Source organism: Cebus imitator, unplaced genomic scaffold (genome assembly GCF_001604975.1).
Source record: "Cebus imitator isolate Cc_AM_T3 unplaced genomic scaffold, Cebus_imitator-1.0 Scaffold275, whole genome shotgun sequence".
Lineage (NCBI taxonomy): Eukaryota > Metazoa > Chordata > Mammalia > Primates > Cebidae > Cebus > Cebus imitator.
In genome coordinates this window covers 1,590,283-1,604,525 of record NW_016107590.1, presented here as the reverse complement: position 1 = coordinate 1,604,525, position 14,243 = coordinate 1,590,283, and the positions used below count along the sequence as shown (strand labels likewise).

The 14,243-nt window shown below is 41.0% G+C and overlaps 1 protein-coding gene across 1 annotated transcript in view; it reads left to right on the top strand.

Moving 5' to 3' along the window:
- Positions 1–14,015, top strand: part of LMNB1 (lamin B1) — a 62,482-nt gene extending 48,467 nt beyond the window's left edge. The window contains exons 9-11 of the mRNA XM_017501003.2: positions 1,176–1,295; positions 9,573–9,680; positions 13,210–14,015. Of these exons, the coding sequence (XP_017356492.1) occupies positions 1,176–1,295; positions 9,573–9,680; positions 13,210–13,251 (270 nt within the window). The 3' untranslated portion in view covers positions 13,252–14,015. The remainder of the gene's footprint in view (positions 1–1,175; positions 1,296–9,572; positions 9,681–13,209) is intronic.
- Positions 14,016–14,243: the final 228 nt, after the last annotated feature.

Below are 14,243 nucleotides of genomic sequence, written 5' to 3'. Positions count from 1 at the left end.
TGCAACCTCTGCCTCCCAGGTTCAAGTGATTCTCCTGCCTCAGCCTCCTGAGTAGCTGGGATTACAGGCATGTGCCACCATGCCTGGCTAATTTTGTATTTTTAGTAGAGACGGCTTCCCCATGTTGGTCAGGCTGGTCTTGAACAAACTCTTGACCTCGGATAATCTGCCCATCTTGGCCACCAGAGTGCTGGGATTACATGCGTGAGCCACCGTGCCTAGCCATAAAATCTTTTATTTGTATAACAATTTATGGATTACAAACTTTTCTCTTTCTATTTGATTTTAAATGACCTTTCTAAAAAAATCAGGGCTAGTAGTATCCCTGTAGCTAAAGGCATTGAGGTTCCTGGAGGTGTAGTGATTTGTCCAGAATTCAAACCTAGGCTTTCTGACTGCCAAGTTTTCTTCACTCTGCTCATTGTCTTTTGCCAGTAGATACATAAAAAGAATTTTCTTGCCCATGAAAAGGAAAATATAATTATTTCTTTGTTTGGCCTATTTCAATAGCAATTATATTTTCCCTTGAACAGTGTGTGATTTATCCATTTCAAGCATTGTTTTTTGGAATGCAGCCTCAGATACTCTAGGGTATTGTGACCCTTTCTCTGTTTGGAGACATACCAGTTTCCATAAGATTATTCTAGATAGGCTGTCTGCTGCAGAAGGTCTCTTTAGTTCTATCTGTAGGCAACTGGAGGACATTATTAGAGGGGAGTCACAGAAGGCTCTAACATGGAAGGATGGCCCATAAAACCTGTAGAATAATGGAATGCTGAGGCTACCATTCACTGAGTTAGGCAGCCACTGTATGTGGGTAATCACTTGCTCTTTTCAACAATCCCACCTGTTAAAGGTGTCATTTCTATACTGTTTTATGGATGACGGAAGGTAACTTGCTCAGGGTCAGCTGGCGTGTAAAGGAACTAGTATGTGAGTGTAGGCAGTTTCACTTCAGGCCTTTGTGTATCATCATCTTCACTTATCAGATGGGGAAGCTGGTGCCATGAGAAGCTCTGTGAGTTCTTCTGGCCACACAGCTATGTATAGAACTCTGTAGCTGGGCATATTTCTTAGACTTTTAGAATCAAGTGTTTGAGTCTCATCGTATTGCTGTTATTGGCATGTGGGACAGCTGGGTTCTGGGTGCACTGATGTCCTTTGTTTTTTTACAGATTTGGGCTGCAAACGCTGGTGTCACAGCCAGCCCCCCCACTGACCTCATCTGGAAGAACCAGAACTCCTGGGGCACTGGTGAAGATGTGAAGGTTATATTGAAAAATTCTCAGGGAGAGGTATGGCTAGTTTATCAGGCCCACCACCACAATGTTAATTTCACTTGAAAGTTGCAAGTATAATCAAGATCAGATTGAAATGTGCAATAACTGATTGCTTAAACAGACCAAAACTGCTAAAAATTGAACTGAAGCTTTTTTTTAAATTTTAGGAATAAATAGGAGTGTATTATAGAGTACTGGTTATTAACACAGGCTTCAGTACAGATTGTGTCCAGTTTCTGTTTTCACTGCACACTAGCTTTGTAATTTTGGGCAAGTTATTTCACCTCTGTTAGATTTCTCGTTTAAAAATGGGCTGGACGTGGTGGGTCACGCCTGTAATCCCAGTACTTTGGGAGGCCGAGGCAGGTGGATCATGAAGTTAAGAGATAGAGACCAACCTGACCAACATGGTGAAACCCCGTCTCTCCTAAAAATACAAAAATTAGCCACGCGTAGTGACACATGCCTGTAGTCCCAGCTACTTGGGAGGCTGAGGCAGGAGAATCACTGGAACCTGAGAGATGGAGGTTGCAGTGAGCTGAGGTGGCAGTGAGCCGAGATCACTCCACTGTAATCCAGCCTGGCAACAGAGTGAGACTCAGTCTCAAAAAAAAAAAGGATATTAATGAAACAGTATCAGTGAGATAATCAAAGAATGAGACAATCCTTGGGAAATGTTTGGAATAGTATCTGGCATAGTACATTTATCTAGTAAATTCTTACATTATTGACCTCATTATTAGCTCTCAGAATGTTCATGAAACTGAGTTTAAAGATTGTGGACTTTACATCTGCTTATAGTATATGTTTTCAGTGTGTCAGTCTTAGAATTCTTGTCAAAGTACCTTACCTCCCCACTGCCATGTAAAGACACTGCATATGTTCCCACCAATACCAGTCTTAGATATACTACTTCCTAATAAAGTAGCTAAAGTGTTCTTTGAAGGTAGCAAAGCATGGCTCCCTCCTTGTCTTTCCCTCATGAATCACCTTATCTAGGTGCTGTAGAAAACATCACTGAGCCTCTGTTTAGAATTTGAGTTCCTTCTTTGTTGCAACTGCCACAAACATGAGCTTGTGTTGGGAGTTCAAAATGGTTTGTACTTCTCGTTTTCCTTTTAGTTGTAATACTGCTTTTCTATTCTTTGTCTACCATGAGAACTGTAAGTTAGCTTGCAAGGAAGCCATTGGTTATTCCTTGTTCTGACATGCTTGCTGGTTCTGACCATTTCACCCAGCTTCCAGGCTGGCAGCCTCCACTGTTTTGTACCTTACAACATGACTGGATATGCATTTCAGTCTGAGTGGTGCTGAAAGGAGATATAAGGAGGAATGTTAGGCTGGCAAACCTGGTAGGGAAGCTAGCCACATTTACAAGTTCGGGGTTATTCGTTTATGTAGAAAATCCTGAGCATCTGTTGTGTGCCAGCTGCTTTGTGTTAGGAATAAGCAGTAAAAAAGCCACACATGGGTTCTGGCGTCACAGCGCCCATATTCTAAGGAGAGTAAGCAAGCCAGGGAATAAGATAAAGTGGCTTTCTGATAAATGTAACTAAGAGATAAACTGTGATATCAGGCCTGGTGCAGTGGCTCACGCCTGTAATCTCAGCACTTTGGGAGGCCAAGGTGGGTAGATCACCTGAAGTTAGGATTTCGAGACCAGCCTGGCCAACATGGTGAATCCTCGTCTCTACTAAAAATACAAAAATTAGCCAGGCGTGGGGGTACATCCCAGCTACTTGGGAGGCTGAGGCAAAAGAATCACTTGAACTCAGGAGGCTGAGGTTGGAGTGAGCCAAGATCATGCCCTTTAGCCTTGGCAACAAGAGCAAAACTCCATCTCAAAAACAAAACAATGAAAAAAACCCCTGTGGTATCATAAAGAGTTACCAAGGAGAGGATAGGGTGGGGGTGGTCAGGGAAGTTGGCCTTGACAAGGTGACTCCTGAGTATTAACCTGAAAGGTGAGAAAGAGCCAGCCATTGAGAGGACAGAAAAAGTATTCCCAGTTAGAGGAGACAGCAAGTACAAAGGTCCTAAGGCAGGCAATCCCTCTGTGTTTTGAAGGAAAGGAGGCCACTGTGGCTAACAAACACTGAGAAAGGGAGAGGGAGACTCGGTTAGCAGGGTGAGATTGCAAAGGTTCTGGGGAGTAGTATAGATCATATTGTGAGCACAAATGGGAGGCTACTGGAGGGATTTTAGGGAGTGTGACACGCTAAGAGGAACAGAGTGAAGAAAGAAATCATGCTGCCGTATGGATTATAGGGGGTCAAAACCAGGCAGAGATAAAGCAACTGAGGAGAGTAACTTAGACGGGGGTGGTTCTTTGGGTAGAAGAGAAGAAAACCAATGGAAGAGATGTTTTAGAAGTAGATCTGATAGCAAGTACTAATCAGGTGAAATGTGAGGGATGAGAGATGGGAATTAAGTTGACTTCTAGTTTGGGTAGCGTGATGGTCCTGGTGCCATTTACTGAGGAAATTGCAGGAGGAACAACAGGCTTTGTGGAGAGAAGTGTTGGAAAAGTAATCAAGAGACTTTTTCTTGCCATATTAAGTTTGCAATGCCAGTTAGATATCCAAGTAGAGATTTCTAGAAGCCTACTGGAATATTTATTTGAACCGTGCCCAGGCTAGAGATATTTGGGAGTACTTATCACCTAGGTGATATTTAAAGTTACAGGACTGGCTGGGCGTGGTCGCTGATGCCCATAATCGCAGCACTTTGGGAGACTGAGGGCTGGAGTTAGAGACAAGCCTGACCAACATGGTGAAACCCTGTCTCTACTAAAAACAGAAAAATTGGCCAGGCATGGTGGCATGTACCTGTATTCCCAGCTACTCAGAAGGCTGAGGCAGGAGAATGGCTTGAATCCTAGAGGCTCAGGTTGCAGTGAGCCGAGATTGCATCACTGCATTCCAGCCTGGGCGACAGAGTGAGACTCTGTTTTAAATAAATGAAGTAAGTAAGTAAGTAATTTACAGGACTCGCTGAGTAATGTTTGTCAGAAGAGGGTCCAGAATCGAACCCTAAAAAATACTGACATTAGGAATAAGAGCAAAGAAGGTGGAAGATGCAGCCAGTGAAGTCAGGGGAAAATGGTGTGTTGTGTCAGGAAGGACAGAGGAGGAAAGTGTCTGCAAAAGATGGAGTGATCAGAGGGTCAAATCACAGCATCCCTTTAGGGGTTCCTTATTGGCTCCCGTAGTGCCAGGGGCAGGTCTCTAACCTGCCTGTCAGGTTGTTCTCACTCACTAGAGGAAGCACACTGAGGGCAAGCCCCTGTTCTGGTAGATCCTGGCATCATGCCTGGCACATAACAGGAATTCAGGAAACATTTACTGGATGCGTGTTTTTTTTTTTTTTTTTTTAAATCACACATGACACATGGACCGTGACTTAACGTTCAGAGAAATCAAACAATAGCAGCATTCGTTATAGGAGTCTGAGGTGCCTGCATAAAAAGTTCTGTTTCTGACCATCTTCCCCTCCATCCCTCACTGTAAACATCTGTTGTTTAAAATGCTTTCCCTAAGGAATTGATTGCTGAATAATGAGTGCCTTTGATTTCAGACTGAGACTGAAAATGAAATGGCACTTGATTTTCTGTCACTGTCGACCTCTGAAAGTTGTGTGAGATTTTTGGGTGCATCTGGGGAATTTACCTCCAAACACCTTCTAGTTTCTCAGGGTAGCGGGTATTTACAAGTACCTTCAATAATGCACAGGCTTCGGAATGCCGGCTTTTCTGTGCTGAAGCCCTTGCTCACTTCTTGCCTTCAGCACTTCGGAATCCTGTCCAGCTGCTGTAGGTGCTGCCACCTGGTGCTGGAATTAACTGCAACCCTTAAGCTTCCTACTATTAGTTCCGTGCCCACCCTGCTATTTGAAATTGGAAATGTCTGAAAAAGAAATGTCTCTTTCTTTTTCTGTGTGCAAGTGTGTTCCAAGTTAGAAACAATGTTATAGGAGGCTATTTGGACTGCAGCAATAGGTTTAAATGTCCACACAATAGATACAGTGACATGAACAAAGTAGCAGATATTATGACATCGGATGCATGTTGAGACAGTGTTACTAGTATTACTGATGACGTATTAGTAAAGCTAACTGAAGCTTAGCTCCACTTCATAACTCAAGAATTGAATATCAGATTTATTATTTGATTGGTTAGTTGATCCATTCTTTTAACAAACTTCTACCTTCTGCTTGCCAGGCTCTGTTTTAAATGAGTTCTGTCAGAAATGAGGAGAGAAAGTGTTATGAATATAGTTCATATTTCATTAGACAGTTACTTTTGGCATTTATTCATTTAATTTGGTAAGACCATATTTGTAGTAGGGACCAGATAAGCAACAATCTATAAACCATACCTGCCATAAAGATCACTTTGTAGTAAGATTGTAGGTAACTGGCTTGGCCGGGCGTGGTGGCTCAAGCCTGTAATCCCAGCACTTTGGGAGGCCGAGGCGGGTGGATCACGAGGTCAAGAGATCGAGACCATCCTGGTCAACACAGTGAAACCCCGTCTCTACTAAAAATACAAAACATTAGCTGGGCATGGTGGCGCGTGCCTGTAATCCCAGCTACTCAGGAGGCTGAGGCAGGAGAATTGCCTGAACCCAGGAGGCGGAGGTTGCGGTGAGCCGAGATCGCGCCATTGCACTACAGCCTGGGTAACGAGAGCGAAACTCCGTCCCCAAAAAAAAAAAAAAAAAAGATTGTAGGTAACTGGCTTAGTCAGCTTTGTTTTTTTAATCTATTTTTTCTTCTTGCTAGGGGCATTAGAAATGTCAGAAAATACAATTAAACTGGCTATAAATAATGGACATTTTTTTGGGCTCACATAATAAAAAATTTAAGTAGTGAACCTGATCCAATGGCTCATAGCATGTCCCCGGGGATCTGTCTGTTGTCTCTCTTCTGGTTGCCTCCTTCGGGGACACAGGATAGCTGCCAGCTGCTCCCAGAGGTACGTCTTTTCTCTTTGCCTTTTGTAGGAAGGTGATCTTTCAAAAAAGTGGTCTTCATGGTGGAGTTTATAGATTTTTTTGCTAATGTGATCTGATACTACTGACAAATAAACATGGTCTTAACAGAATTAAATGAATACATGCCAAAAGTAACTGTCTAATGAAATAAGGCCTGTATTCATTACTGTTTTTCCTCCTCATTTCTTATGGAACTCTCTCAGAACAGCCTACCAAGCAGAAGGCAGTAGAAGTCTGTTAAAAGAATAGACAGTCTGCAGGGCATGGTGGCTTGCACCTGTAATCCTAGCACTTTGGGAGGCTGGAGTGGGCGGATCACCTGAGGTCGGGAGTTCGAGACCAGCCTGACCAACATGGATAAACCTGTCTCTACTAAAAATGCAAAAAATTAGCTGGGCGTGGTGGTGCATGCCTGTAATCCCAGCTACTAGGGAGGCTGAGGTAGGAGAATCACTTGAACCCGGGAAGTGGAGGTTGCTGTGAGCCAAGATCACACTATTGCACTCCAGCCTGGGCAACAAGAGTGAAACTCTGTCCTAAAAAATAAGGACAGTCCAGCCCATCAAATAATCTAATATTCTGTGTTTGAATTACAGAGGTAAGCTAAACTTCATTCCCTGTGAGGCCCCATCTAGGCTTCACTCTCACTAGATCAGGGCCCATCTCTAAACCAGTTTCTGGAGTCAAGAGTGTGGACTTAGCAGCCACATCGTGGTGGGCTCCTGTGCTTCATGGAGGGCGGGTACCCAGGAAAACCTGGGGGCTCTTAGGAGGGAAGGGGCACTGGGTGGTTAAGAACAGCAAATGTCACCATGGCGAAAAAAAAAAAAAAAGATATTTTCCTATGAGAGAAAGAAAAAATAAAGCAGTACTTCCAAACTTTTCAGAATATAGTTATAATGGAAACTTTTGTATATGCAAATGGTTACTTATATACGTAGAGTTATAATATATAAAATATAAACAATCATCTCTTGTCCATATAAAATCACCCTGCTTTGTGGCATTTGCCAATTTCTGTGGTATAAATACTCCTGCTATGGCCAATGTCAGGCTTCCAACATTATACGACTGAGCGCAGAGCTGTGAATGGATGAGCAGCATCAGCAGGTGCAGCTGGCTCTGGGCACGACTGCACAGATCAGTGGCCTTCATGTGGCCAAGGCTCTGAGCAGGGGCAGACCAATATTACATTTTATAGACAGAGTAAAGCTTGTCATGTAAGATCATTTATGTGGACCTTTCAGGACACTAGGGGGAAACATTCATTTAGCAGCATCTTGACTAATAACAGTTTCCTGGATCTAAGCCTCCCAACAACTTTTTGGTTCTAAATTATTGTTTGTTATTTTTCTACCTAGATTTTTAGACATTAGCTCACTTATTTTTCATACAGGCTTTCTGTATTAGATTAATTGATTTTTACATGTTTTCAAATGAAAAGTGCCTAACAGTAGGGTTACATTTAAAGTAAATATATTAAGGTAATTCATAATAATGAAGATGGGCAAGTTGCTGTTTTCCTAGGTTCTCATTGAGGCTAATATCTTAAGTCACATCATGAGCCTTAAGAGCCAGCGTTTGCACATGGGATACATACCCTGCCACAAACTTCTAGAAGCTGGAATGTGGTAATTTTGTTATGGAATATTTTGTTTGACTCTTTCCTTATTTGAAGATGAGTTGAGAAAAGCTGGGTACTCTCAAAGTTGTTTAAGAATTTATTTTTTGCTTTATATGCTGCTGTCTCCTAGTTGATATTTTTAATGATGGTTGATCTAAGGAATCACATTTTTAAATTATTACTAATTTGGTTAAAACACTGATGTTTGTGAAATGGCTATTTCTGTTTGTAAAGATAGACCAATTTCACAGCATTGAAGTTACTGGCTAATTGAGAGACTCAGAATGGTCCATCTCCCTTGGTCTAGAAACAGTAATAAAAAATCCCACAAAATACTGTTCTACCACCTTTTATTTACAAAACACATTCTTGAGCATATTTCAAATGGAAGTCTCATTTCTGTGACACTGGGCTTTGGTTTTCTTTCTCTGCCTTTGTAAACTAGCTGGTATACATTAGATAAGCTTTTACTGAAGTAATATTAGTGTCTTCCCCTGTAGCATTCTCTTTCTTGAGTGACCTTAGGACAGGGTACAGAATAAAATTATATGCTCTGCAGCACTCTCGAGGACAGACACCCTCATTTGCTTGCTGCCAGATCATCAGGTTAGCTTTGTGCTTAAGCAAAAACACTGCTGCATTTGTGCCATGTCAGCATTTTCCACAGGAAAGTAATCTGTATTTAAGCTTTTTAGTAGTAAATGGAAATAGTTGTTTTCTGTCATACCTTTAGCGAATGATAGGAGACTTATTTCTGTACAGAGTACATTGGAACCTCACTAGTATGTTATTGGTAAATAGTGTATCGTGTTCATCTGTCTTGATTTTGTTTCGTTCAAGAGGTGTCAGTTTCTGAAAGGCAATGAAAGGAGCTTGTCCTTTCTTCTCACTCAGGTGGTCCTGTTGCCGATGGTCCCTGAGATCACAGTTGGCTTCCAGCTTTATTTTATTCAGCATTTATTTAACACCTTCTCCTTGCCAGGAGCTAAGATCTTCAAGCTGAATTCATGTTGAGTTTTATAAAGAATTTAGTATGCCAAATAATTTGCAGAATTCTTAATGACAGAATAGGATAAAAAGCAGTGGGAACTTCTCAGCAGGTATTTCAAATTGGATAGCACTTCCTCTCCCCTGCAGGGAATATAGAAAGTACAAGAACTGCTACTAATTATGCAGAAATTTCAGTTCAATAACAAAATAGTTACTGATATACTGCTGCCCCCGCCCCACCCTTTTAAAAATAATAAACAGAGGCTGGGTGCAGAGGCTCATGTCTGTAATCCCAGCACTTTGGGAGGATGAGGTGGGTGGATCACTTGAGGCCAGGCATTCAAGACCAGCCTGGCCAATGTGGCAAAACCCCATCTCTACTAAAAATAGAAAAAAAAATAGCCACACGTGTTGGCGCATGCCTGTAATCCCTGCTACTGGGGTGGCTGAGCCACAGGAATCATTTGAACCTGGGAAGTGAAGGTTGCAGTGAGTCGAGATCACTCCACTGTACTCCAGCCTGGGCAACAGAGCAAGACTCTGTCTCCAAAAAAAAAAAAAAAGAATAATAGTAGTAATAATAAGCAGAAAAGCTGTCTCTTAAGCAGTGAAAAGGTCCCTCTCCCATGCACTTGGTGATTTTAAGTGTTTTTTAATTTAAAAGTAAACTACTATTGTTTTTAGGAGGTTGCTCAAAGAAGTACAGTCTTTAAAACAACCATACCTGAAGAAGAGGAGGAGGAGGAAGAGGCAGCTGGAGTGGTTGTTGAGGAAGAACTTTTCCACCAGCAGGTATTACTTTATTAATTTAATATATTTATTTTAAATTTTATTAACAGAAGTACATGAAGACTAAGAGTGTGGTTGGGTTTTCCCCTATCGCTTGATGAACCAGAGCAGTGATTTAACAAATGGGGTTTGTATACCCCAAAGGGGTATTCAAGGTGTGATACTTTAGGGTACTGGAAGAATATGTTGATACATTTTTCTCATTTTACCAGATTTTAGTTTTGTCTTTTGTTTTCTAATGTATGTTATGTGTTACAGTGAAACATGTCTACGGATTGGATTTTATGCCCCAGAACTTATTTACTCTGTAGGATTCTGTGACTAAAAGTTTAGATCACTAAATTAGAGCAAGCACCTGCGTATAAACTTTTAAAAAACAAAAGTAGTATTCAACTTCAAAGTGAAACAAAAGTCTTGCTATATTAAGTTTCTAATCATTATCTAATTGCAAGATAGCTTTTAGCTGATGGTTGGGCTTTTGAGAGCCCTTGAAATAAACAATCCAAATTTGGTTTTAGTTATAATTAAGTTGGAATTATTAATAACTAATGAGCCTTTAGTTTATATTCTCAAGCTGTTTGAGTCTAATCATTTATCAAAGTCTCTACCCTTATCCTGATAAGACTTTGTCTCCATGGCTCCAGATTTATGATCTTAAGTCTGCTTTCCTTCATTTAGCCCTAGTCCTGGTCTAAATAAACACTCTCTCATGTATTTAGCCCCCAGGGTTGAGAACCACTTGAGGTGGGTTGCATGAAGTAGCATGAATTTTTTCCTCGATGCCTTCTCAAACGTTTATTTTGGAGGAATATTTTAAAACACATACGCTACACTTAACTTACAAGAAACAAGCACAAGTTCCATTTTCCGTGCTTAAATGGGAAACATTGTAATTACTTAGAAGTGAAATAATTATGTAAGAGATAACTCAAGGCGCAAGACAAGTGGCTCAGCATGAGTTACAGCATGTCAGACACTAGAGGAAGTGCTCCAGGCCAGCAGAGTAGTTGAGAAGAACTCTGGGAGATGATGCTTGTCCACTAATTTGAAGGATGGATAATTATTTAGGTATTGGAGAGAAGGCAGATGATGGTGTTCTGAGGATGTTCCAGTCATCTGTTTCTTCACCAACAGACCACCCCAAAGCATAAAAGCTTAAAACAGCAATTTCTTTTTTTTTTTTTTTTGAGACGGAGTCTCGCTCTTGTTACCCAGGCTGGAGTGCAATGGCGCAATCTCGGCTCACCGCAACCTCCGTCTCCTGGGTTCAGGCAAATTCTCCTGCCTCAGCCTCCTGAGTAGCTGGGATTACAGGCACGTGCCACCATGCCCAGCTAATTTTTTGTATTTTTAGTAGAGACGGGGTTTCACCATGTTGACCAGGATGGTCTCCATCTCTTGACCTCGTGATCCACCCGCCTCGGCCTCCCAAAGTGCTGGGATTACAGGCTTGAGCCACCGCGCCCGGCCTAAAACAGCAATTTCTTTCCCATAATTCTGTGGTCTGACTGGGCTAAGCTGGGCACTGTTTCTGTCCCATGTGCTGCAGACTGAACTCAATCATGCAGGCTGCGTTCAGCTCAGCTCAGAGGTTGGTCTGGTCTGGATTATCCTTTAGGTCTCTTTCTGTATGGATTTCTATGATTTAAGAGTTTAGTCAAAGCTTCTTTACAACATGGCAATTGTCTAACAGAGTAAGTGGAAAGTACCAATCTTTCTTAAAGATTGGGCCCCTTGTCCCTTCTATAGCATTCTCTTAGTCAAAGTCACGAGGCCAGCCCAGATTCAAGGTGGAGGTTAAATAGTCTCCACTTGTGGGGAGGAATGACAAAGAATTCATAGTGATCTTTAGCTCAGTACAGAGGATGCATCAAGACTTAATGCACCAAAGTCCATTCATCCAGTTATTTTGTAGGGTTTATGTGAGAGATAAATGAAGTTGAAAGATTGGAATTAAACTGGCATAGTGTGGAATGCTTAGGCATATATCTGTAAATTTGGAACAAAGGAGAAATTAAGACTGCATTTTAAAATATCACTGGCTGCGGGGCGCGGCAGCTCACGCCTGTAATCCCAGCACTTTGGGAGGCCGACGTAGGCAGATCCCCTGAGGTCAGGAGTTTGAGACCAGCCTGACCAACATGGAGAAACCCCGTCTCTATTAAAAATACAAAATTAACTGTGCATGGTGGTACATGCCTGTAATCCCAGCTATTCAGGAGGCTGAGGCAGGAGAATCACTTGAACCGGGGAGGCGGAGGTTGTGGTGAGCTGAGATCGCACCATTGTACTCCATCCTGGGCAGCAGGAGCAAAAGTCCATCTCAAAATAAAACAAATAAAATAACTCTAGCCAAGCTGAATCAGAGCGTCTAACTCTAGAGGGGCGATTCTAGAGACACTGAGGAGATTTATTAAGGCTTAGTGACTAAACCTGAGGGTGAAAGAAGGAAAAAAAAATAAAGATGAGGTGTTTATCACAGAAAATAATGATACCAAGGTTCATAAAAGGGAAGATGGAAGGGCAGAACAGGTATTTGAACTTCATACTTGAGGATGAATCCAGTAGCCTTTTGAATTGATTAGAAGTATTTTGGTGACCTTCAAAACAGTTTTAGTTCAATCAGTGGTGAGTCACAAGTCATATTGTGAGGTTTTACAAAATTAATGGGTGATAAAGAAATGGATAGAGGAACCATGTTGACTTCACCTTGGAGGATAAATCCAGTACAGATGGCTTGGGATGTGTAAGTTCAGGATCTAGCAAGCCTTATTCTCCCATGTGGCTGTTAAAGCTGATCCACCGATCTCCTGTTTCCTAAGTTATCAAAGGAAGTTACTGAACAATGGTTTTCAAATTGAGCTGCATATTAAAATTATGTTAAAATTATATATAGATAGATATCATTTCCCAGTAAAATGAGAAATTCTCATTTGGATTGATCAAGGGACCTAGATCAGAATTTTTTTTTAAACTTTTCAGGATCCGAATGTGTAGCCAGAGTTGACAATTACTGTTCTGGAATTTGTTGGGGGTAGTCTAGAAAGAAGTCCGTAAAAGAAGGTTAGAGGCCAAACACGGTGGCTCATGCCTGTAATCCCAGCACTTTGGGGAGGACAAGGCGGGTGGATCACTTGAGGCCAGGAGTTCGAGACCACCCTGGCTACCATGGTGAAACCCCGCCTCTACTAAAAATACAAAAATTAGCTGGGTGTGGTGTGATGCACTCCTGTAGTCTCAGCTACTGAGGAGGCTGAGGCATGGGAATCGCATGAACCCAGGAGGTGGAGGTTGTAGTGAACCAAGATCGCACCACTGCACTCTAGCCTGGGCAACAGAGTGAGACTCTGTCTTAAACAAACAAACAAAAAAGAGAAAAAAAAGGTTACAAAAGATGAGAGATAATACAGGGCTCGTTTGAAGTTAGGTAATACGGTTTTGTAGTATCCCTGTAGTTAAAAGTTTTCATTTTATTTTAGAATATTGTGATTTTCTTTCTTTAGTATTAATTTTTCTTTGTTTTCCTCATCAGGGAACCCCAAGAGCATCCAATAGAAGCTGTGCAATTATGTAAAATTTTCATCAACTGTCTTCCTCAAAATTAAGAAGTATGGTAATCCTTAACCTTTATACAGTGCAGAGCCTTCTCAGAAGCACAGAATATTTTTATATTTCCTTTATGTGAATTTTAAAGCTGCAAATCTGATGGCCTTAATTTCCTTTTTGACTCTGAAAGTTTTGTAAGAGAAATCATGTCCATACACAGTTTGTTGCAAGATGTGAATTATTGACACTGAATTTAACTGTACTGTTTGGAAGGGGTCCCTCAAATTTTTTGACTTTTTTTTGTATGCGTGTTTTTTTTCTTTTTTTAAAGTTCTTAAGAGGAGGGGAGGGTAAATAAACCACTGTGTGTCTCGGTATAATTTGAAGATTGCTGCATCTAGACAAGCAATCTGCTCTTCATTATTCTCTGCTATATACAATGGTGCTGTGAGGGAGGGGGAAAACATTTTTCAATATATTGAACTTTTGTACTGAATTTTTTTGTAATAAGCAATCAAGCTTACAATTTTTTTTAAATAGAAAAGAAATTTTGTAAGAAGGCAATATTAACCTAATCACCATGTAAGCACTCTGGACGATGGATTCCGCAAAACTTGGTTTTATGGTTACTTCTTCTCTTAGGTTCTTAATTCATGATGGGGCGGGGAGAGGGAGGCGGAGGGAGGGAAGGGCTTCTCTATTAAAATGCATTCATTGTGTTTTTTAAGATAGTGTAACTTGCGTAAATTTCTTATGTGACATTAACAAATAAAAAACCTCTTTTAATATTGATCTCTACTGTCCTTTTTAACCCTTTAAAAACATTTTGAGGGGAGAAAAGTATTGTTTCAGTTTTGCTTTTGATAAAAATATAATTTGGCTTATTTGAACTGGATTTTTTTTTTAAGGCTTTGCCAGTTGAGGAAGATGAACAAGCTATTTTGGGGTCTTCAGTATTTAGTTGTCATTAATAACAGTAATAAAAGCAATAAAAGTAACTAATGTTTTTAAGCCAGACAT